This window comes from Rattus rattus, chromosome 6 (genome assembly GCF_011064425.1).
Source record: "Rattus rattus isolate New Zealand chromosome 6, Rrattus_CSIRO_v1, whole genome shotgun sequence".
Lineage (NCBI taxonomy): Eukaryota > Metazoa > Chordata > Mammalia > Rodentia > Muridae > Rattus > Rattus rattus.
The window spans coordinates 60,940,550-60,965,909 of NC_046159.1; the positions used below are offsets into that span (position 1 = coordinate 60,940,550).

General features: G+C 49.5%; 1 protein-coding gene across 2 annotated transcripts in view; it reads left to right on the top strand.

Annotated features, from left to right (window-relative positions):
• Window positions 1–25,360, top strand: part of Sfxn5 (sideroflexin 5) — a 120,232-nt gene that overhangs the window by 71,091 nt on the left and 23,781 nt on the right. The window contains exons 10-11 of one of the 2 annotated variants that reach the window (XM_032906200.1): window positions 5,538–5,628; window positions 24,952–25,067. In XM_032906200.1, the coding sequence (XP_032762091.1) occupies window positions 5,538–5,628; window positions 24,952–25,067 (207 nt within the window). The remainder of the gene's footprint in view (window positions 1–5,537; window positions 5,629–24,951; window positions 25,068–25,360) is intronic. The other variant, XM_032906201.1, reaches the window with a different exon arrangement.

Sequence of the window (25,360 nt, forward strand, 5' to 3'; positions counted from 1 at the left end):
CTAACTCCAAAGCCCTCCTCTGGCTTCCACAGACACTCACATGCGCACTTGCGCACGCGCGCGCGCGCGCACACACACACACACACACACACACACACATACACACACACACACACACACATACACACACGCACACACACACATACACACACGCACACACACACACACCCTGGAGACAGAGAGGCGATCTGAGATTTAGGTTGAGAGTGAGGCCTGACAGGAACTGTGCTCAGAGGCCCTGGAGTGGGAGTGGGGAGAGCTGGCTCGTGGGAGGAGCCTACGAGTCGGTAGGGAGTGAGGTCATGGGGGTGAGTACAGCAGAGACAGAACTACAGTGGGGATGCCTGGGAACTTGACAAGTAGCTGAGGCTCCCGTGGCTTAGCTGTGGCCTAGCGTCGCTCCTGCCAGGAAGATCCAGAAGTCTCTTCAGGACCTTTTGCTTTTTTTTTTTTTTTATTAAAGATTTATTCATTTTATTATATATAAGTACACTGTAGCTGTCTTCAGACACACCAGAAGAGGGCATCGGATCTCTTTACAGATGGTTGTGAGCCACCATGTGGTTGCTGGGAATTGAACTCAGGACCTCTGGAAGAGAAGTCAGTGCTCTTAACCGCTGAGCCCTCTCTCCAGCCCCAACCTTTTGCTTTTTACGCTTTATTGTTTTGGTTGTTTCAAGACATGATTTCATGTAGCCCAAGATGGCCTCAAAGCAGCTGAAGATGACTTTGAACTCCTGATCCTCCAGCCTCTACCTCCTAAGGGCTAGGATTGCAGGTGCGTGCCACCACACCTGGCTTAATCAGTGCTGGGGATCGAACCCAGATCTTCAAGCACGGAGGAAAGTCCTCTACCCACTGAGCCCCAGCTCTGGTCAGAGAGGCCTGAAGGCTCCACTCTACCTTTAAAAAAAGACTTGCATTAAATTTTTTCATTTCATTTCATTTTTATTTATTCATGTATGTTTTTAGACATGATCTCACCAAGTAGCACTGGCTGGCCTAGAATTCACTGTGTAGACCAGACTGGAATCAAATTCACAGAGACAGGAGTCTTCCAGCTGGTAGCAGATGAGGACGCCTGGGCGAAGGTGAGGCAGAGCTGGACAACCTTCCCTGAGGCGGGGTGGAAGCCATAAAGGTGCTGCGCTGAGGCCTGTCCCAACAGACGGGTCTCCTAGTGGTTACATGTCCAGCTAGAAGAAGGACGTAGCAAGATAGGAAGGGACACGGCCTTGGCATCAGCCCCCCTGGCGTCCCTTTGAAGGCTATGCAGAGCCAAGGTTGCTGTTGGCCATGTAGCTAACAACACTAAAGGTAGAGCTCCGTGAAGTTTAGAAGAAAGCTTTAGGGGCTGGAGAGGTGGCTCGGCAGGTAAGAGCACGTGCTGCCTTGACAGAGGCCTAAGGTCAGTTCCTAGCACCCAAACTGGGCCCCTCACAACTGCCTCTAACACCATCTTCCAAGGATCTGATGACATCTGAACTCATGTGCACGCGCGTGCACACACACACACACGCACACACACACGCACACACGCACACATGGTTAAAGATTAAAAAACAAAATTATCAGGCATGGTGGCACACACCTTTAATCCCAGCATTCTAGAAGCAGAGACAGGCAGATCTTTGTGAATTTGATTCCAGTCTGGTCTACATAGTGAATTCTAGGCCAGCCAGTGCTATTTGGTGAGATCATGTCTAAAAACATGCAGGAAAAAATGAAATTTTTTTTTAATGTGAGCCTTTTTTTTTTTTTAAAGGTAGAGTGGAGCCTTAAGGCCTCTTTGATCAGAGCTGGGGCTCAGTGGGTAGAGGACTTTCCTCCGTGCTTGAAGATCTGGGTTCAATCCCCAGCACTGATTAAGCCAGGTGTGGTGGCACGCACCTGCAATCCTAACCCTTAGGAGGGAGAGGCTGGAGGATCAGGAGTGCAAAGTCATCTTCAGCTGCCTTGAGGCCATCTTGGGCTACATGAAATCATGTCTTAAAACAACAAAAACAAAAGCAAAAAAAAAGCTAGCATGCCCCACAAGTCTGGAATGAAAGTTAGCACAAAACACATATCTATCTGAAAGTAAGCCATCATACCCAAGAGGGATCTGGGGACCACACGTGGAGAGAAGGTTCATGTGGAGTTGGGAGTTCACTAGGAGGCAATATGGCTGCCTCACCCACCCACTAGCAATGGGCCTGGGGTTTGTTCCAAAGGCATAGAGGAGTCAAATGGCCACTCAACACCCAGCCGTTGTGCCCCCAGAACCTTGGACAGGGACAAGGACAGCCTGGGAAGGATCCCAGGGAGGGCTGCATTTTGGGGGACTGAAGCCCGTCTGTTCTTGTTTCTCGGGGTCCTTTGGCCTGGAACATTTGGTGGAGCCCATTAAAATTAAAAAGCCAAGTGGCTGGAGGCTCGGAATGCCAGCTCGTTTTCTCTGGCATGGCAGGTCCTGTTTAAGGGAACCAGCTGGCATTAATGGCACACAACGCATCGCGAACAGCAGCTAGCGATCAGAAGAATCAGAGCTAATAATCAGGTTCAGGGAAGATAATGAGGTATGAACAGCCATTGCCGAGAGTCCCCCGGGGTCTGCCTTAACAGCCTCCAAATAAGCTACAAAACAGAAATTAACCAAACAGGGGCTCCATTTGGGCAGAGGGGGAAAACAAACAAGGTAGAAATTTGCACACGAATTCCTAATATGGCCATGCTCAAGCTCAGGACCTGTGGGACAGCAGCCACTGCCTGAAGGAGGCAAGGGGCCTTGTGTGACCATTTGCTTCTCAGGTGACGGTCAGGTCAGAGCCGCCGGTGAGAGGCCTCAGGAAAGAGAAGACTAGCTTCCTGTGGCTCACTGGAGACTAGGGGTCAGCCTTCTTTCCTATCCCAGGTTCTCACTTGGCATGCAGCAAACTAGCTAGGTCACCCCTTCAAGACAGTGGCAGACCTAGCCGGTGGGAAGAACAGGCAGCCAGGGAGGGGTCAGCCTCCGGCTGGCATGGAAAGTCTCAGTGCTGGCTACAAGCAGTTGTCTCTCCCCCACTCCCAGCCCTAGCCCCTGCATTTGAGCTCTGCCCAATCCCAGGAGGCTGCCAGCCTTAGAGAAGCTTGGGCCTCCTTGTTCCCTTCCCCAACTCCTGCTTCCTATGCCTTCAGTACTTGATTTTTCTGTATGGGTGTGCATCTTCTATGTAAGATGTGTTCAGCCTCTCTCTGTGTCTAGGCCTGCCACCCGCCAGGTCAGGTGCTGCCTCCCACTTACACATCATCTGGACCCCAACTCCTAATGGCTTTTGTCAGGGGTCCCATGTTATGCACATGGTCCATGGTTAAGGGGCGCCAGGCCATTGCTTCCTGAGAAGGCCGTGCTACTTGCTTTCCCTTTGCTGTGATCCAAGAATTACAAGGAGCAATCTGAGGAAGCTTACAGGGAGGATACTGTGTATCATGGCAGGGAAGGCATGGTAACATGGAGGTGGCTTGTCACATTGTATCCACAATAAGAAGAAAAGCAAGAAGAAAGCTGGGACTGGGCTGCTTTCTCCTGGCCCACGTTTAGGGTGGCTCTTCTTACCTCAGTCAACCCAATCTACAAATTCCCTTACAGACATACCCAGAGGATGATTTCCTAGGTGATTTTAGATTCTGTCAAATTAATAGTATTAACTATCACAGAGGCTAGTTGCAAAGTGGGGTTGAAGCTTCGAAATCAGCAGGTCCTAGGTTCAAATCCTAGCTTTAGCTGCTACAATGTAACTGTTTGACCTTGGCAAACTCACTAGTCCTCTCTGAGTCTGCTGCTTCTTGGTGGAAAGGGGCTTTTGTCAAGAGATTTCATGTGGTAGCTGGGGTGTAGCTCACAGAGCACTTGCCCAGGCGGCCCAGGATGCCAGGTATCCTAGGTTTATCCCCCAGCACTGCAGAATAGAAAAAGCTCTTGCAAGCAAAACTGTTGGTAGCACATATGAGATCTCTAGACAGTCCACTTCTTCCTCCACAGCATGTGCTGTGGTCTCCATGCTTTTCCTCTGTCTTTACCTTATGGTGTGCAAGAGGCCATTTTGGAGTCACTCATAGAAGAGACCTAGGGGATGGCTGGGAGTGGTGGCACCCACTTTTAATCCCGATTCCAGGGAGGCTGAGGAAGGTGATCTCTGAGGTCTAAACCAGCCCTAGTTCACACTGCAAGTTAGCCCCAGTCACAAAATGATAAGAAGGGGATGGGGAGAGAGCGTGCATTAGGGGAGTCCTGAGTCTGTAAGCTCCATCCAAGTGGTACCCAGGATAGTCAGTAGCCTTCAGAAAGGCCCTGGTATATCACTGAAATCTGGAAAAGCCGTCATTCAGTTCCTGTCACTCAGCTGCCCCCAGGCAAGCAGTAGGGACAAGGACAAGGGCTCCGAACAGCAGCATGACAGGATATACATGCAGCACTGACAGCCCGGGCCGGAAGTGTCTGGCTGCCTAGGGGATGATTACTGACACACCTTTGTCCCGTATCCCTCCTCTGGAGCTTGGGCCCAGCTGGCCCTGCTCTACTGCAGGCGCTCCATCTCCCTGAGGCTTCCCAAAGCCTCAGCAACCCAAAAGGCTGAGTCTAGAGCCAGTCTAGGACCACAGAGTCTGATTAGCCACCAGAAGTCCAGAGCTGAACGCAGGCCAGATCTTACCATGGCCCTTCCTGCCTCCTCTAGCTGGGATAGACCGTGGAGGAAGGGCTGGCTAGGCCTCAGTCTAGGAATACCAGGATTTCTGGGTTGTATCTGTTCCCTCTCCATGTCCACTGCTCCTCTAGCGTCTAGGTAGTTCTTCTCTGATAGCTAAAGCCACCTTCAGGTCCCCGGAGACGCTTTCCTTCACCTGTGTGAGCTCTCTAACCAATTGTCTGCTTGTACCTGTTCTTCAACCACGAGCTCACTGAGCGTGGGCTCTGGGCTATCAAATACAGCAGTGAGTGCCGGGCACACAGGAAAGGCCTGCAGTCCTTGCCTCCCAGAGGTCCAGGGTCAGGAATGCCAAGGACTAGCGCTTGGAGAGAGGTACCAGGCAAACAGGATCAATGGTCTATGGTCTACCTGGCTGAGAGAGGTGACGCTGTCAAGTGGCTGCACTTTCTGAGTCCTCTTGTGTGCCAAGCTCATGCCTTTTGTATACATTCTTATCACAAGCCCTGAATGTGGTAGAAATAACTATCCTTTTTGTACCACCAGACAGTGACGTAGAGAAAGGATAGAGTCACCTACCTGGGGTCCCACTGCTAGTAAGTGACAGAGGTTGTAGACTTCAGAGCTGGTCCTGAGGGAACAGGCGTGTGGCCTGAGGTGGGTGGGGCACCCCAGTCCTAGGGAGTGGGTGAGCAAAGGCTAGAGGCCAGAAGGCCCAGGTGGCCTCAGGAGGGTTGCTGCACCTGAGGGTGGGGGGTGAGGGAAATTGGAGGGATTCCCTCCCACATCCCTCCAGTTCTACTCCTCCCTCCCATGAGCATCATGAGCCCTTGCAGCATCATGCATCTTCTGTTTTCTTTCCTTTCTAAGGTGGGCCTTAATGTGCTGGTTCAGAAAGCAAACAAGTTCACTCCAGCCACTCGCCTTCTCGTGCAGAGATTTGTACCCTTCCCTGCAGTAGGTAAGATCTGTACACCGATGTGCGTGCCTGTGTGCGTGCCTGCGTGCATGCGTACATACCACATGGTGGGAGTCTGGGGAACTTCCAAGCACCTGGGTGAGTGGTGGCCCTTCCACACCATATCTCCCTGATGCTTGCAGACTCCTGGCTGGGAGATGCAGGACCCACCCATCAGCTCAGGGCTCAGCACAAATTCCTGGATGTTTGTTTCGGTTTGTGGTGCTGGGGGTGGAGCCTAGGGCTTCATGCACCCAAGGCAAGCATCCTACCAGCTGAGCTCCCGTCTCAGCCCTTTGTCTGTTTGAGACAAAATCTTAATCAGCAGCATAGGCTATCTTGGTACTCACTATGTGGCCAACCAAGGCTAGCCTCAGATCCCCAGGAGACTTAGCACCGAGGTAGTGTGTTTGCTCCTTTGTTTTGAGATGGGAGTCTCGTGTATCCCAGACTTGCCGTGTAATGGATCGTGACCTTGAACTTCTGGCCCTCCAGCCTCTGCCTTCCCAGTGCTGGGATTAGAAGTGTGCAGCACTCTTGGTTCATTGGGTGCTGTTGATCTAATCCAGGGCACCCTGTGTACCAGGGAAGCACTCTTATCAATTAAACCCAACCTGTAGCTCAGCACAGGGAGAGTCTGAACTTGGACCAACAGACAGAACACAATGTTGTAGACTGTGAAAGGTGTTCACAATAAACCTTAACAAAAATCTACAGTCCTTGTACTGTGAGCAGCCCAGGAAACAATAAAAGCCTGGACTTGGGGTTTCGTCAGCAGGAAACCCAAGGCAGCCTGTGCCACATTGCTGTTGTGACTCAGAGACCTGTATCACTTCTGTGCAGGCTGAGCCCAAGGGAGCACTCCGGACACTTCAATGACTGTGTCTTACTTTTTTAAAAATCAGGTAAAAGGCATATTGATTAGCTGACCTTGGGAATCCACATACCAGCATGTGGGAGGCGGAGACAGGAGGATGAAAAGTCTAAGACCATCCTTAGCTATATAGTGAGCTTGAGGCCAGCCTGGCTACAGGTAACGACTGGAGTTCAGTTCCTAAGACACACATGGTGGACGGAGAGAACTGATTCCTGAAAGTCGCCTGACATCCACACATGCCCCCTATAAGCACGTAAATAAATAAATCAATTTAAATGTGCATGTATTACTAAAGCACAAGAGAACGTGTTTTAATCTCTGTATAACTCCTTTGAGTTTTGTTTATGTATATAAAGACATTAATCTGACCTTACTCTTCACATGACTGTCAGAGGGACCTCAGGCTGCAGGGCAACTCTGAGATTTCGTCGTTGTTGTTGTTGTTGTTGTTGTTGTTGCTGTTGCTGCTGCTGCTTTTGGGGTGGTGGTGGGTTCTTTTGGTTTTTCAAGATATGTGTCTCTGTGTAGCCCTGTCCTGGAACTCACTCTGTAGACCAGGCTGGCCTTGAACTCAGAAATTTGCCTGTTTCTGCCGCCAGAGGGCTGGCATTAAAGGCGGGAGCCACCACTACCGGGCTAACTCACAGTTTCTGTTGGGTCCTTAAGATATTGCACAGCTTTGCCTGGCTTTCAGGAAGTGCCACCCAGTTTCGGGAAAGGAGACTACCGGGCAGGTTTGTTTTGTTTATTTTAAGAAATAACTGTAGATGCAGTGCAACGCAGTTCAGGATTTGTTGTTCAAAGAAGGGCACGTGAATACTAAGAACCCTGAGCAGAGTCCCTTCTCGGAATCTTTCCAGAGGACAAAGGTGGGAGTTGGCCCAGGGCCTGAGCTTCTGTGACCTTCCTGATGTTACTGCCCAGACTAAAGAGCTGAGTCAGATTCGAGCTCCTGGCAATGACCTGACCTTCTCAGGCTCCTGTGTGCAATATGTAGGCCTGGGACTCCATCTATGGCCCGCAGCTGCACATGAGGCCACAGGCCAGACTCTGTTGACAGGGATGTGCTGTGGAGAACCTATAGAATAGGGCAGCCTCACCCCCTCCATGCCCAGTGGCTAATAAACTCCCAGTACCAAACACCCAGTGGAGCCTAGCCAACTCAGATAATTGCTATAGCAACCCCACAGTTGTAATGAACCCTTAGCTATTTCTGCCGAGGGCCATTAATGAAATAACTCTTTAAGGCTGACTTCGTCATGGGGTCTAATTGAGCAACAAACGTGGCTACTCAGTGACTGGGCTTTCTATGCCACCGGGGCTGGAGGGTCAGAGGCAGCCTAGACTGGCTCTGAGGCTCCCCTGAGATGTAATTGGGACTTGGGGGACAAGCCTCAGATAAGAACTTTGCCAGTGGCTTGTTCCATCCTTATCCAGCCACCATTGTGCTGTGTGACCTTGAGCTGCTCTTAGCCTCTCTGGGACTCCCTCGGGAGGGGAGGCCCCCCCTCTGTTCTGAGATTCTCTCTGACTGCTCCTCTCAGCATGAGCCTGATACCCTTCCCATCTTCTTCTTGGGGCTGAGCCTTCAGCCCTCCCACCCTAGTCCAGCCGTTCCCAAGCAGGCTTGAGGCCCCTATATCATAGCTGGTTGTATACATTGTGCTTTGCAACTCGCTCCTCCTCTCTCCCAGGCCCATCTGCAATGAGGCTTCTGGTCATTCTCCTGTCAGAGATTGCCATAGTGAGGTCAGAGCCCTCATCCGCTCCCTGCGCTCGGTCTATCTGAACCATGTCCCTTCATGCCCTGGTCAGGAAAGACCATCTGTAAGTCACTTCCCCCTTGCTTCTTGGGGCAGGGTGACTAGGGGCCTCCGAGAAGCTTGCTCTGCATTGGCTTCACCATGTGACAGGCCCACTTAGGGAACAAGCTTGACTGAAGGACTCTGTTGCAGGAAGGAATGGGATACGAGAGGGTCTGTGATGGGGGTCCTGAGAAGTCCACAACCATCCCTCTCTTCCTAGGCAAGCAAGGAACTGCACTGTCCAGAGCCTGAATTACTCCCTTAACCCACTCTGCTTCGAATACTTGGTTTCTGTCTAACTCTGCTTCTCCAACCTGAGACCACATCAACAATTGTCACATGCTTGCACTGGGTTTGTAGATCTCATACCTCCCGGGCTACCTAGTCCTTCCATCTGTCCTTGGCGAGCTCATTCAGTGCTGGGAGGAACCCAAGGCAGAGCTTACCCCCTGCCTTCTATAAAGGAACACACAAACTCCAACTGGGAGTTACCCCTGGTGCCCAAAGCTGAGGCCTGCCTGCTTCCACCCAGAAGGGCTCAATCCTGTGGAGAAAGCTGCCTTTGGAGCTGCGACACTGAGGTGAGTCCCAGCGGCGACCAGGCTGTGCAGTGAGCACTGCATCTCCAGGCTCACCCTGACGTCTCATCTAGGACTGTGTGAGCACTGGTGTGCATAGAAGTGCCGAGTGCACAGAAAGTGAGCCCCAGATGCTCCCTGCAGCCGCCCCTCTCTCTCGGGGAGGTTTCTGCACCCACAATGCCCTGCCCTGGTCTAGAACAGCAGTCATGTGGGAGATGGTGGTTTCTATTTATACATGGAGACGGTAGGAGAAAAGGTGAGCCCGAGAGCATGTGTGCTGGCATCAGAATCGATTGGGGACTGGTAATTAATTTGTTTAGACCTTAATTAATTCTCCAGTTCTTTCTTATTTGTGGACTGTCACGCTTAATTGTGTTCAGGAGCTCAAGCTTGGAGCAGGCCCTCCGTTAATTGATGGTGGCTGCTGGGAGGTGGAGGTTAATGGTTTGGGAAGCTGGGCAAACAGAGCCATTAAAGGTCAACAGAGGAGATGCTGGGAAAATACACACCTCTGGGTCCAGCCCCTGGGCTACAGAGCTGAGCCTGCTTTACAGGAGGAGAGCCTTTCCAGGAGGCCTTGGAGGAAATCGGCTGGGAGTCGGCTCTAGGTGTGGGTCTCACAATAGACACTGGGAGAAAATGGGCGAGTCTGTGGTCTGAGACGGATGGAGCATGGCCTCCAGTGGTGTGGAAATACCGCAGTCACCTACTTAGTGTATCTTGTTGGAGTTGGTATCCCTGCTCCATGTGCACATGTGTAGGTTGGAAGCCCCGCTTACCCTACCATGGAAGAAGAAACAGCATCGAGTGCTTTTGCGTAATAAAAACATTAGCTGAACCCTTCACTCCCCTGAGCTTGGGCCCCTGTATCAGTTACTGTTCTCATGCAGTAACAAAAGCTCCAGAAGGAAGGAGGCAGTGGTTGTTTTTGCACCGTTTGTAAGTCTGACAGCACAGTCCATTGTGGCAAAGATGGCCACGGCAGGAAGCTTGGGTCACTCTGTAAGTGTGCGAGCAAGTGGAGGGTGGTGCGTGCTGGTGCTCAGCTCTCTGGCATTCAGTGGGGGTGGGGTGGGGGTGGGGTGGGGCGGGGTGGGGTGGGGGTGGGGTGGGGGTGGGGTCAGCCCTTGGCACTCACAGTCTGTCTTCTCACTCACTTAACCCACTGTAGAAAGTCCTCCACAGACAGGTCTGTCTTCTGTGTGCTTCTAGATCCTGTCAAATTGAGAATTAATGTGAACCGTGCCAGCCTTCCATAGGATAACAATCTTTCCTAGACCAGAAATTCCAAACTTGGCCAGGAAGTCTTCTGGGGTCATTCCTAGGGAATCCCTTTCATGAATGAGTTGTCAAAACAGTTTTCACTGCCATAAAAAAAAATTCTCTGTGCTCCTCAGGGAGCCATGCCCAGGACTTCTAGAAAGTCCTGGAGAGGGGTCTCCTGTTTCTTCATACCCAGTAAGCCTTAGAGCTGCCCCTTTGTGCTCTTTCTATGCCCCAGGCCACAGAGGTCTCGGTGACATTGACTCCCCCTTGCTTCACTCTGGGAGGTATCGGGAGCCTCAGTCCCCCATGCCCCCATCAAACTCCCCATTATTTGTGCCCTGTGAGCCAGGAGGCAGTGCCGTTCCTGTGACAGCCCTGTCCCGGGCTGTGACAGGAGTTCCCCATGGAGGTCAGTAGTGCTTCATGAGGTACCCATGTCCCTTCAAGGCTCCTCCGGGAGCTGGAAGACCTTGCCTGGACCTTGCTGCCCTTGCTCCTGAACTCACCACAGCCGTGGCCGCCCTCCTCCTCTTCGCCTCGTGCTGAGCTTCAGGCACATGGCCCTGGGCCATGATGCCTTCTCTTCCCCACCCTCAGCCTACACTTCCTGCCCAGTCCTCTGTAGCCCTGAGTCTCCCCAGGCTAGGCTGCCAGGTTCCACTTTGCCTTCCTCATCAGACGGTGTGGGTGTCCCAGGATCTTAGGGTTACCGCTCCTTAGCCTCCCTCAGCCCAGCAAATAGTCAGGGCATGTGTTAGTCACTTTCTCATCACTGTCACTGGATACCTGAAAAGAAGAAAGGTAAAAGAGAGGGAATTTATTTATTTTGGCTTAGAGTTTAAGAAGGAATATATCATAGTGGTAAAGTCATAGCAGCAAGAATTTTGGGTGGCTGGCGACATTGAGCTTACAGTTAAGAAAGAGAGAAAGAGAGGGGAGTGGTTAGACCTCGGCTTGACACCTCCCCCCATTTTTCATGTGTGTGTATGCATGTTTTTTTGTGTCAGCACATGTGGATGTGCATGCATGCATGCATATATGATGTGTACGTGTGCGTGTGGAGACCCGAGGTTGATGGTGTGAATCATCCTCCATTTCTCCCACTGCATTCATCCAGGCTGCATCTCTCAGTCAAACCCAGAGCTTGGTGACATGGCTAGTCTCATAGCCAGCCTCCTCTAGGGACCTGTCTTTACCTTCAGAGACTGGAATTTCAGGTCGGTCACTACACTCATCCAGAGTTTACATGGGTTTCTGGGGACCCAAACTCCTCAGTACTTGCATAGCAAGCACTTAACTGCTGAGCCCTCTCCCCAGCCCTGAACTCTCTCCTCTTGTTCAGCACAGAACTGCAGCCCATGGCACATTCAGGGTGGGTCTTCCTTCCCTGGTTGATCCTCTCTGGAAACACCCTCATAGACACCTCCAGAGGTGCGTTTCTATGGTGATTCTAAATCGGCTTGACAATGAGGATTAGCATGGCAGGGTCTCTTGTGGGGCCTGTTAATGCTTAAACAAGCACGTTAGCACAGAAGGTTCAGGGTCAGTTGCTCAGAGTGGGACTCCAGCCAATGGCGTCGATGACTGGAGTCTGTTTTGAGTGTTCTGGCTTTTGTATCCTGGTCCATTCTTTGAGTCAGTGGCCCCAGGTAAATGCTCAGGCCATCTCTCACACACTTATTCCACACATATACTCCAGCCTTCCTGGTCCGTGGGCTATGTCTTTGAAAAGGTATCCTAGGAACATCGTGTAAGTTTTCACAGGGATTACACCAACCGCCAGGGCCTCGTGAGCCCTCCGAGCAGGTTAGCCTTCTGTCTGCCCTTTATTGTCCTGACCAGGGTGACAAAAACCAACTATAGTGGCAACTCTTATAATCCCAGCATGTGAAAGGGGAAGGGTCAGAGTTTAAGATTACCCTTGGCTACACAGTGAGCTCAAGGTCATCTTGGATGGCAGGAAATGCTATATCAAAAAAAAAAAAAAAAAAAAAAAAAAAAAAAAAAAAAAAAAAAAAAAAAAAACAACCCCAAAGCATGGGGCTAGAGAGATGGCTCAGTAGTTAAAAAGTAAGTAGTGCCCTTACAGAGGACCCAGGTGTGGTTCCCAGAATCCACATTCAGTGACTCGCTGCAGTCTGTCACTTCAGCTTCAAGGGAGAATCTGACACCCCTAGCCTCTGCAGGTACCCACTCATGTGTACACTCGTGTACAATCTGCACAGAGTCATACACACTCTGGCATTGTAGAACATTAATTTGGAGACAAGCGTTGGTCAGATGCTCAAAATGGCACAAAAACAAATGTTCTTGTGACAAATGCTGTAGTATTTCATAGGGGCTGGGGCTTGGGCTCGATGCTGGAGTGCTCATCGAGCATGCCTGGGGCTTAGTCACAGTACCACAAGGGGTGTGTGTGTGTGTGTGTGTGTGTGTGTGTGTGTGTGTGTGTGTGACAGTTAGATATTGTTTTCAGACAATCTCCCAATACTTCCTAGACTTTAGGAATTTAACCTAAGCCAATGATTTAGGAAGTGTGCATTGCATTTGAAGAGGATCATCCACTGACTTCTCCATCAGAGGAATGTGTGGGCGAGTGACAGGGATTCAGAGCACGCCAACCTATGTAAAAACTGCAGGCATGGCAGCCTGCCTATAATCCTGGTACTAGGGAGGCAGACAGGACGCTGGCCAGGCGGCCTAGCCTAATTGGTGAGTTCCCAGACAATGAAATTTCTTGTCTCAAATTAGGTGAATGGACTGTCTGAGGATGACCCCGAGCTTGTCTTATGGACTCCTCAAGCATACAGATATGCGCACGTCCACACATATGAAAACACCTCTTGTAGTCACACACACATTAAGGGACCATGTCCTGACTTAACTGAGGGACTTGCGGTGAAATACTGCCAAAGGGGTCACATGGGCTCCGTTCAGAGCAGGTCCATCCTGAAGAGGTCCACCCCATAGTGCGTGACTCATGATAGTTTGAGTTGTGTCACTGAGGACAGAACAGGCAGAAGGAAGGAGTTGGTATCCAGAGTGGCTCTGATACCTTGTGAACCTGACAAAGATGGCAGGACCTTCTGACAAAGCCATTGTCATTGAGATGAGATGAGTGACCCTTGAGTTTTAGGAATGTGTCTTCTTAGCAGCCTGACCCAGAAAGCTCTAAGGGATATTCATATGTGACTAAGTCACCACTTTTTGGGCAACTTGCCTAAGTCCTGGCATCCTGTAGGTGCTCAATAAATATTATTGAACAGATAGCTTTCTAACTCAAGAGACTTGACCATCCCTAAAATCTGCTAGGTGGAAAGACCTGAAGACAGAGAAGGCAGAGGCAGTAGCCTGGAGAGACGGGCCATGAAGGCGGGAGGGGCAGCTATGGGGTAAGGAGAGGGCACTTTGGAGCCCTGGATAGGAGCTTAGGGTTCAAGCCTCACTCATCTTGTCGTCTGGGAAGTCACTGCAGCCTCTGGCATGGGAACTGGTGGGCTGAGTAGGCATTCAAAATGTGTCAGTGCCCCACTTCTCATGCACTTAGAAGAAGGGCGTCTTAGCAGAAATCTGTGTTACTGTGTGTGTGCACATGCACTGCATATGGATGTGCATGCCAGGGGACAACTGTTGATGTCATTTCTCAGATACCACCACACTCCCCTCCCCCCTCTGGCCCAGGACTCTCTAAGAAGAGGCAGACAGCTCTAGGGATTCTCCTGCCTCTGTCTCTCTGGCACTAGGATCACACATGCACCCTATCACACCCCACTTTCCCCACGGACACTAGTGATTGAGTTTAGGGCTGTGCTTAGGCAGCAAGGTCGTTACTGAACTGTCTCCCCCCAGATTCCTTAGCAGGAGTTTTATAGACTCCAAACTTCAGAGTTAGCTATACCTAGCCTGTACAAACTGATTTTTTTTTTTTTCAGTTTAGAAATTTCCAGTCCTGAGTCGGTGACACTTCAATATGAGCTGTGAAACTTTCCCCTGGCTCTCAAGCTATTTAAAAGAAAATCTGGGCCATTTAGAGTGGCCTCTCAGATGTAGCATTGGGGCATGCTGTGAAATTAAGCAAATATTAAGGTCAATGTGCCTGTTTGGTGAGCATTGCTCCTCCAAAGACTGAGGGACTATGTTCTGAGAGGGGCTGTGTTCTAAGAAGGACTGTGCCCTGAGATTGATGGGGGCAGGGCGTGTGTGTGTGTATGTGTGTGCATATGAGTTGGTCAGTGTGGTAATGCATATATGTGTGTGCCTGCAAATGTGCAGGTCCCCCGCTGCTTGGCCCGAGAGCCTGACTATGGTGCCTCTGAAGGGAGGATGAAGCTAAAGGCCAGGGGTCAGAGGAGACTACTGTTTGATTATCCAACTTTGTATGCAGTTTGAACTGTTTACCATGCTGTGGTGGTTAATATTGATTGCCAATCTAACAGGGCTAGAATCACCAAAGAGACGACGAGTCTCTGGGCGTGCTTGGGAGGGATTATCCAGATTAAGTTCATCCAGTGCAATGCTGCAGGTTGTGAAAAGGGAGCAAGGGAGCAGAGCGGCCAGCATTCGGTGATCTTCAGTTTCTGGCTGTGGATATAGTGTGACCTCTTGTTTCTGCCATCCTGCTGTAACCACCGTGATGGACTGTATCCTTTGGAACTGTAAGACAGAATAAACCCTTTCTTCCTTAAGTTGTTTCCTGGGGTATTTTGCCACAGCAAGACAAGTAACTAATACACATGACACATGTACAGCGTCTGGGCTGCGTGACCCCGGGAAGTGACGGAGGAGGGGAGAGGACAGGAGCAAGTGTGCCTGACCCTCCTTGAAGGTGACGAAGTGGAGTTTGGGAGAACTTGAACCATGTCTGTCTGGAGCTAAAAATGGTTGCTGCTTTCTGTTGCTGCTACAGTAGTCAGTTTGTTTCTATGAAAAAAGACATTTTTCCCCCGAAGACAAGCTTGTCTGTATCCTTCCAAAGTTAAGTAAACAGCTAAAAGTTTACAAATCAAAGCAGGTGTGGTATTGTCTGTTTATATCCCCAGGAACAGGGAGGTGGAGGCAGGAGGATCAGAGGTTCATGGGTATCCTTGGCTTCAGAGCAAGGTAACCTGGGCTAGCTCTTTCTCAAAGCAAAAACAACTGCAGAAGTGTGTGAACCTCTGCTAATTTATTGAATACACTTAAATGTAATCAATACAATAGGATTCTAAAAACATAAACACAATAGGTTTTTTGTTTGTTTGTTTGTTTGTTTGAGACAGTGTCTGTCCCAGTCCATGCTGGCCTTGAGCTCACTATCAAACTGGGAAGGATCTAGTTGACGTCCAAGACATATACCATTACACCTGGCAAAATGTGGAACTCTTTCCATGAAAGTTGTAAAATTCTAACTTGCCCCCTTTCAATAGGAAGTATTTCAATAAGCCACAGATATTTCCATGACGGCTTTTTTCAACTTTGAAATACTGTAGCCAGGCATCATAGCCCACACCTAGAGTCAGTCCTAGCTTGGGGTGGCAAAGCCAGGAGTTTGAGGCCAGCTTGGACTACAGTTCAAGTCTAGGGCATTCTGGGATATAGAGCAAGATCCTTTCTCAAGAAGTTAAAGTAAGTGAATTAATAATTATGAAATATTTCAAATATAAAGGAAATGAATGGAGATAGCAGAAAATGTTAGAAACACTTAAAGCCCTTGTGCCCTCCACCTGCTTGGTAATGGTCTCTCCAAGGGTTGCTGGCCTGCCATCAACAGGCCCCACTCATTCAGATTCCTACATCCTAGATAGGCGTATGCCCCAGAAATGATCACTTCCACTGTTTGTGACGTGTGTGTGCATGAATGGTGTGAACTTCTGGGCTGTGCATGCTGTCCAGGGAGCTCCAGGGGTTCCTTCCACCTCTGCTTCTCCATGCTGGGCTTATAAGCACACACAGTCACATACAGGTTTTGTAGTTGTTGTTTGATTTTATTTTTTACACGAGTTCTGGGAAACAAATTCAATCCTCATGCTTATGAGGCACTTTATTGACTGAACCATCTCCAGTCCTGTCTGCATTTTATGTGAACCATATTACGGTCTGCTTGTATTAATTACTTCTCTGTTGCAGTGATAAAATACCACAACCAAGACAACTTATAAAAGGAACTGTTTGGTGGTTTAGAGGTTAGTCTGTGATGGCAGCAGGCACTGCTGAGAGCTCACATCTTAAGTAGTAAGCAGGAAACAGAGAGAACACTGGGAATGGCAGTGCCATTTTTAAACCTCAAAGCCCATGCATGACACACCTTCTCCAACAAGACCACACCTACTAATCCTTCCCAAGCAGTTCCTCTAGCTAGGGAGGCATATGAACCTATGAGATCCATTCTCATTCAAACCACCATAGCGTTTCATTGTTTGTCTTGTTTTGTTTTCCCTTTCTCTCTCCCTTTTCTGTCTTACTCTCCCTTTCCCTTTCTCCCTCTCCCTCTTACCCCCCTGTGTGTGTGTGTTTGTGTGTGTGTAGCTGTGGTTGTGCTATGTGGCTGTGCACCCATGATCAGAGGTTAGTAGACAACTTTTGGAAATTGGTTCTCTCCTTCCCCTGTGTGGATCCCAGGGACTGAACTTAGGTGCCCAGGCGTGGTAATGGGTGCCTTTACCCACTGAGCCATCTCAACAGCCTTTTCCTTGTGTTTTAGAAACCTGCTTTTCATTATGGTTTTGAGGTTTTTCTATGTTAGTACACATACATCCATTTCAGCTGCCATCTGGGGCCTACGGTGTGAGTGAGTGTCCACGGTTGATAATTCGGGACTGTTTCCTTTCTCACTGTAGAGCTGTGCACTCTCTCATGTACATATGCCCATCGCACAGGAATGGGCTTTTCTGGACTGGACTTTGAAAACCTTCATCTGTATAGTGTCTGCCCAAGGAGCTTGAAAACAGAGGCAGATCTGGGCTCTACCTCAGACTGTATCTCAGCAGAATGGCTGTGTGGAGAATCTAGAAGCTGCAGCTAGAGATGGAGGGAGTGTTTCTAGCTTTGTGAGACCAGCCAGACAAAATGCAGTTTTCCAGATCCACAAGGTCTGAATTTCTGTTCCCCAGTATCCTGTGTCCTCTTGAATATCTCTCAACAGTTAGTACCTTTTAGATTTGTATCCATCTGAAGGAGTCTCATACACATGCACACTTTGATTTTGTAAGAGTTACTTCTTGTTTTTAATTGTATGTACGTGTGTGTGCATGTGTGTGTGCGTGTGTGTGTGTGCGAGAGTGTGGGTGTGTGTGTGTGCGTGAGTGTGTGTGTGCGCGCGTGTGTGTGTGTGCGTGTGCGCGTGCGTGCGTGCGTGTATGCACATGTATGTAGGTACCTGCGGAAGCCAGAGGGTTAGAGTTTCAGCTGTCTGGTGTAGATGCTGGGAACCAAGCTGTGAAAGCAGCAAGTGCTCTCAACCTCTGAGCCGTCTCCATAGTCCACCATTTGTTTGTCCTCTTAAGCTATGTGGCCCAGGTTGGGCTTCTGTGGACTTCCTGCCTCTGTCTGTGAGCCGAGGTTATATCCTCAGGCCCAGTTGCTGTCTCTCGCTTTCATCGACTTGGTTTCCCTTCCAAATCCTAGTATAGCTGAGAATGTTCTTAAGTTTATTAGACATTTAGGTCTTCAGATAGAAGAAATGGGGCCATCTGAATTATATACAAAAATAAATTCCAAGGCAGATTACAGACCTGACTGTGAAAATAAACACTTCAAATGTTTTGAAGAAAGTATAGATGAGCAATGGTGATTTCTTTCTTTCTTTTCTTTTTTTTTTTTTTTTCTTTTCTTTTTTTTTTGGAGCTGGGGACTGAACCCAGGGCCTTGCACTTGCTAGGCAAGCGCTCTACCACTGAGCTAAATCCCCAACCCCGCAATGGTGATTTCTTAATGGCACAGAAAGAACTGGAAGAAGGGAAGGATTGCTTATCTGAGGGCATATTAAACTGTGTGACAGACAAGACCATCCACAAAGTGGGAGGACCAGGCCACGGTCTAGCAACAGCCATTTGCAAACCATTTGACCAATGAGGATTAGTTTCCAAAATATAGAGAGCTCTTGCAAATTGATTTTTTTCTTAGATTCAGAAGTCTGTCTTTGACTATTCATAAGATTGAGTTCATGTTTATCAAGTTTTTTATTTTTCATTTCATAGAACTCTTAGTCTTACATTTTTTTCCTGTGATTTTGGATCTTTTCCTGTGTGTATGTGTGTGTGTGTGTGTGTGTGTGTGTGTGTGTGTGTGTGTGTGTTGCAGTTTGATTTAGAATGGCCCTTAAGCTCATGTATTTGCATGTGTCGTCCCCAGCTGATGAACTGTTTGGAAGGATTAGAAGGTGTGTCCTTGTTCGAGGGGATGGTTAGCCAGGCCCAGTGCTGTGCTCTCTCTTCCTCTCTTCCTGTGGACCACCGTATACAGCTCTCAGCTACTGCTCCAGCACCTCTGTGCGTGCAGCCATGTTTCTCACCAGGGTGATAATGGTCTGACCCTCTGAAGCCATAAGCAAGCCCCCAACTAAATGCTTTCCTTTATAAGAGTTGTCTTGGTCATGATGTCTCTTTACAGAGATAGAACAGGGACTAAGACTGTATGTCTGCACAGATGTACATGTATGTACACTGCACATGAGTGCAGTGCTGGCTGAGGCGTGGGTGCCAGTCAGATCTGCTGGAGCTTGAGTTACAGGTGGTTTTACGATAACCAAATGTGGGTGCTGGGAACCGAACTCATGTCTTCTGCAGGAGCAGTAAGTGCTCTTAACCACTGAGCCAAGTCTGTGGTACCGCTCCCCTCCATACTGTTTTCTTTTGGAGACAGTCTCCCCCACTGTTCTGGAGTGGACTAAGTAGGCTACTCGGCCAGCTGAGCGGCAAGCCCCAGGGGTCCCCTGTTTCTGAGATTGCAAGTTCACCCTTGCACTTGGCTTTTTACATGAGTTCTGGGCTGGTACTCAGGTCTTACACAACAAGGACTTGGTCCGCTGAACATTTCCCCAGCTCCTTCTCTTAATAAAACTTAAAACTCTTTAATCTGTTTGGGGCTGGGTGGGCATGGATGACTAGGGCTGACATCAGAGTAGCTTCAGTAATACAAGAACTTGCTGCTTTCCTGAGGTTGAGCCTCAGATGAGACACCCAGACCTGCCGCCCTTCCACCTCATCTCTGCCCGCTGCCCCGTGAGCTTCTTCAGACTAGATCAGTCATCATCAGTGTGGCAGCTGTAGCTGCAGGCATCACATCTCAATCCTCCTGTGCCCAGAGGACTAGAGAGAGACCCTGACTCTTGTCTGTTACCTGTCGGATGGGAGGAGGCTTTCACAGTATCCCCAAAGACATGCCTCACTAGCTAGGGTTTGGGTCTCGTGTCTCTTTCTAACTATTGACAAGGGACAAGGAATGTCTACTGGGTGAATTTTGGGGGTGAAATAGCTTCAGTCACCTTCACCCTCCCCACGGTTTCATATAAGCAGACTTTTGTTTATCATATTTAATCGGTATATTTCCCCAGCTTCTCACCCATAATACAAATTAAAAATAAATCTTAACTTCCATTTTTCCTTTTTTTAATTAATTTTTTTTTGTTTTTAAGAAAGTTTTTTTTTTTTTTAATGTTTTTCTTTGCGAGAAAGGGTCTCACTGTGTTAGCCCCGGCTGATCTGGCACTCGTTATGTAGAACAGGCTGGCCTCAAGCTCACAGAGATCCTCCTGCCTCTGCCTCCCTAGTGCTGGGATTTAAAGCCTCACCAGTACACCTGGAGACTTCCGTATTTCTAAGATGGCTTCTTAGGTAAATAAAACATAATTGCATCCTCATTGTAAAATTTAAATAATATAGAAACATTTAGTGTAGAAGATACAGAAGTCTCTCAAAACAGGCCCTAAGTCTCAAGTTGCATTCTCTCCTCCCTGGGCAGCTCTAGGAGACAGGTGTCTTCTAAAACATTACCTGTGTTTATGCCCATGTGCACCTGGCTCTGTCGATGACAAAGCTCGACACAGTCACCTGCCTGCTCCTGATAGCTTTCTTCCCATCGTGGTTTGTTTTGGAGGGAGTCCAGTGTGAGTTCCCTAATGGTGGACATTTAGCTTGTTTCTAATTATTTGCTCTTACAAACAGCACTATAATTAACATCCTTGTAAATGTCTCTTTGTGCATATGGGCAAGCATTTCTTTAGGGGAGCTATCTATGGTTTGGCAATTTCTACTGCCTTTAATTGCATTGCCTGGTATCTGGCAGACGATCTTCTGCATGTACAATAACTTTTCGTGTCCGTGCACCATTATAGTGTAAGTTTTAAAAAAGATGTTTCAGGCAACAATTAGGAATCTAAGTTTGAGCTCAAGTTCTGTGTGGATTGCTGTGGTCGGCTGAGGTGACAACTGAATGAAGCGATCTTCTTACCCATGGTTAAATCCACGGGAGTCTTGTCAATTATGTTGGGTAGCAGGTAAGATTCCCCTGGCCCCTGACAGCCATTATGATTGTGTGTGTGTGTGTGTGTGTGTGTGTGTGTGTGTGTGTGTGCGCGCGCGCGCGCGCGCGCATACATGTGCGTGCATGCATGTGTGTTGTACACTCATATGCCATGGCACCTATGTGGAGGTCTAAGGACAATGTGTAGAATTGGTTCTTTCCTTCTACCATGAAGACTCCAGGGACCTAACAGGTTATTGGCCTTGGTGGCCAATGCCTTTACCCACTGAGCCATCTCACATGTCCATACCTTGTATTTTGAATCAGAGTCGCTCATTGATACCTAGTGTTTACCTGTTAGGTTAGTGAGACTGACTAGCAAACCATAGGCATCCTCCTGTCTCCACATCCTTAGCACTGGGGGAGGGGGAGTGTTCAGGCATGTACCACCACACATAGCTTTTTACATGGGTTCCGGGGGGTTGAACTCAGGGCAACCCTGTGCAAGTACATTACCAACTGTACCATCATCCTGGCCCCACACATCATAACTTTTAGGATGATAAGATGTGGAGAAATGGATCTCAGAGTTGAGAAGTTATGGGATCTCGTTTTCCCCAAGTCAGTGGCCTATGGGTCTTCCTGAGAGTGACTAAACAGTCCTACTCCTGCATGGACTGATGCACCTGCCTTCCGCACGGCCAGTTTCTGACATAGGTGCGTGCTGCTTGCCCAGGCCCCTGATCTCTTGTTTGCTCTGTGCAAGCTCAGAGGTGGGCTTCTCCCCTAACTTCCCCACTGCTCCTTCTTTCTCATATTGTCCCTTTGACTCTGGATGCTGCCTCGTCAGCTCTTCACTGTCTGCATGGCAGTGAGTCCATGCAAGAACATCTGTGGCAGTCAAGAGCGTGTTTTTGTCATTCCCTCCCCCACTTCATGATGTCTCCCCGTATTGTTGCTCCAGTGTCAGTCATGCCTGAGTCTTGAATGGTGTCGATCTGAGTTGAAAATGTGCCAGTTTTTGTAACATTATCGCTAATAGACTGCTTAATTAACCTGCTGATATTGTCGATGATAGATCTGTTGGTGTGTCAAAAGGGAGACCCATGCATATTCTCTCCCTCTCCCTCTTTCTCCTTCTCCCTCTTCCTGTCCCTTCCCTCCCTCCCCCTCCCTCTCTGGAATGAGATAGGAGAGATCTGGGAAGGTCTCTGGGGGAAATGGAAGAATTGATCAGTCCAGATGAGACGGTTAAAGTGCAGTCCCTAGTTCTTACTTGTTACTGGGAATGATTTCTTCTGGTGCTGGTTGTAACTAGACACTCACTGTAGGAGCAATAGAGAAAATCAAAAGGCACATGCCATCTGCATAGCCAGTCACGTCAAATAACACTGTCCCTGGTGGGAACTGCTCTTACTTTGACATGGGTTATCTCTTTTTTCCGTCCAGGTAGTTTAAGTGACAGGGCCATTGTTCCCCAGTGACATCCTGGAAAGACTTGCTGAGGGACAGATGTAGGGTTAACATAGGACCTCATATAGCCCCGGCTGGTTTGGAACTCAATTTGTAGCTGAGGATGACTTTGAACTTACAATCCTTCTGCCTCTGCTTCCCTCTGGAGTGTTAGAATCTCAGGTTCACGTCACCACCCCTGACTGTACCTTTTTTTCTTCTTCTTCTTTTTTTGTCTCACATGTGTTTTGTGTTTGAACTAAAGTTCTCTATCCTGAGGTCCTTACATCCACATTTGGAAACTGTGGAGAGAAAGTCAGTTGCTGACCTGCTCCTGGAACTGGCCCACCATCACCTTCACAGCCTGCCTCCCCTCTCTCATCAGCCTCCCTATCCTACTAAACACTCACAGAGGGGCCTGTAGTGATTTGAGTGTCTTCCTGCCTTCCTGACCTGGTGGGTGTAGAGGCTGGCTTTCAGTGTGAGTGTAGCCTGTCCCCTGAGATCTTCTGGAGACCCTAAGTGCCATACTGGGAAGGCCCAGCAGGAGGGACAGGACTCACTGTCTCCTGCTTGGGGACCACAGTTGTGCCACCTTGCCAGGAACAGTAGTGCTGGAAGTGGCAGGCATTCTTGAGGGTAGGGGTCCACCCTCTCAGACAGAAAACCCGACTTTCCCACTAAGTGATGTGTCAGGTCTTTGAGAACTCGGGGCCTGGCAGCCCAAAGGCCAAAGGGTTGTAGAGTGTCTCTGGGGCCACTAGAGGGCAGGTCACCAACAGAGGCCAGGAGCTGCTTCCAAGGCCACGCAATAAGAGGCCTGTTTGGGTGTGAGCATTCCAGGTCTATCGGAAGCTCACCTCTGAGACTGTGCAGAGAGAGAGGGGCAAAGTTGGGAATGAATGCCAAGACAGATGCCTCAAGCCTATGCACTTTGCCCATCTTCTATGGCCTTCCCTCTTGCTCCAAGTGTTTACCTCAAATCTGCCTTCCTTATTCTGCCTTTGGATGTGATTAAGGTAGGGTTTCTCAGACATTGTGGAAACTGCATTCTGGAGGCTGAGGCAGGAGAATTTCAAGTTTGAGAATGGTCTGGGATACACGGAGAGACCCCATCTCAGAACAAACCAGGGTGTGAGTTTCTCTGTCGGGGCACTATTGACTTTGGGGGCCAGGTAGTTCCTTGTTGTAGGAACGCCCTGTGCACTTTAATGTCACTCCACGGAAACTGTGTTTCAAATCATCACTGTCTCTGCCAGCCATGTGCCAGGAACACCCCCACCCCAGTCCCTGAACCATGAATAACAAGTAACGATCTCCCCACATTGCCCCTGCTTGAAAGCCACTGCTCCAACAGGTAAATGTGTGTATTGTGGGGTACAGAAGCCCCGAGGCTTGAGTTCTTGCCACAGAAGGTCTGCCATGGTGAGCGTTGATCAGCATCGTGTGGAAACAGTGGAGACACTCAAAGATAGCATATGTGCTCGAAATACATTTCAGAGCCTGTTTGCTCTCCGCCTTTCCTCTCCAAAGACTGAAGTGCCTCCTGGTCTTCTCCTCGGCTCATTCCACCTCCCTCCTTGACTACAATAGGACAGCGAGTCTCGGAGACCCCTGGTTCCCATACCAGCTTCACCTGCAGAATTCTGTCCCCCCAGCTGTGAGCACCCTGCACTCCTGGGCTCCACAGCCATTGGCTCAGGTCCCACGAGCATCTGTGGGCTCCCTCCCACTCCGCTTGCCCACTGAGCCCCACCACCCCTCCAGCTCCCCAAACCCGGGTGCCCCCCCACTGGAGAGGGGGAAGCAGCAGGTGTTGATGCTAATCAGCGTTCACAGCCCAGAACTGCAGCCGCTCCCAGGCTCACACACTCCCCAAAATTAAACACTCATTATACAAAATTAATTGACATTAATTAGCAAAAATTAAAACTTTAAACACAGCAAGGCGCTTTGGGGGGAGGAGTGGAGCAGGCAGGCTCCGCATTTGTCACCCCCCCACCACATTTCCCACCACCCACCTACCACCCCCAAGTCTCCCCGTTTCCATCATGAAACAGAGCTGGAGGACTTCAGGCCAGATCTATATCAGTACGCCGCCATGGGCCCGGCCCGTGAGTTCTCTCCTTCAGGGGGTCAGGGCAACTGTACCAGCTGCCTTCATCTAGTGCTTATTTAAGGATCCAGGAACCTCCTGCCAACTTTAGTCCCCCAAGATCTCAGCTGAGACTAGGGCGAGGTATGGCCAAGTGGAGCAGCTCGACCACTGGAAGAACTCTGCTTGCTACCTCCAGACCCTGCCTCTGGGTACCTGAGGTTTGGGCACCACAGCCTTCCCCTCTGTTCCACTTTGCCATGTGACTTTGGTTAAGTCACCCTTGCTCTCTGAGCTTCTGTCCTGTTTGTATGATGAGGGGGCGACACTGGGCAAGTATCAAGGTCTGCTCTGTCAACTGCTGTTGTGAATGCCATCTCTTGGTTTGCTCTTGTGAGACATGCAGGACTGAATTTGGGGAGTGGCAGTTAAATGCATTTTATGGCCAAGGGACTGAGTTGCTGGTGGTGGAACATCAGGTCCCAGGGGGATGCATCTCAGGGCCAGAGAGCTCTCTCTGCTCACACATCTGCTTCCCCTGCCTGAAGACGGGTCCCAGAAGAGAGGTGAGCAGCGCCCTCTATAGGTGGCAGCTCCCAAAGCCTTCGCCATATTTCCACCTGTTACTTTTGGCCTGTGCTTCCTGTGTCTCCAAGGGCCTTAGCATCTTTTGCAGAGCTGAAACCAAAACAGAGGACTCCACCTCTCTGGGTTCACAGAACTCTTAGGGGTTGGGAGCCCTGGCTGGAGGGTGGAGCCAGGCAGGAAGCCATCCGTGCCTCACTTCCCCTCTCTGTATTCCTCTCTCTCCAGCCAGTGCCAATATCTGCAACGTGGTCCTGATGCGGTATGGGGAGCTAGAGGAAGGGATTGATGTCCTGGATGCTGATGGCAACCTCGTGGGCTCCTCAAAGATCGCAGCCAGACACGTGGGTTTCCCAGGGGCGAAGCCCTGCAGGAATGGATTGATGCTCGCATACATAGCCTGTGTATTCCTCAAGGTCTTCTGGTCACAGGACCTTGGCTTGCTTCTCTGTTGTCTCCTCATTCCAGTTGCCATCTCTCATCTGTGTGAGCCCTTGGCCTCAAAGTCTGCTCCCTGTCAGGCTTGTTCCCCCGGACAGCCCTTCACTGCTCTCCAGCCGCCTCCCTCCTATCTTCACTGTGAAATGTCCCCATTTTTTATCCCAGCCCCTCAGGACCCAGTTCTTCCTCAGAGGTG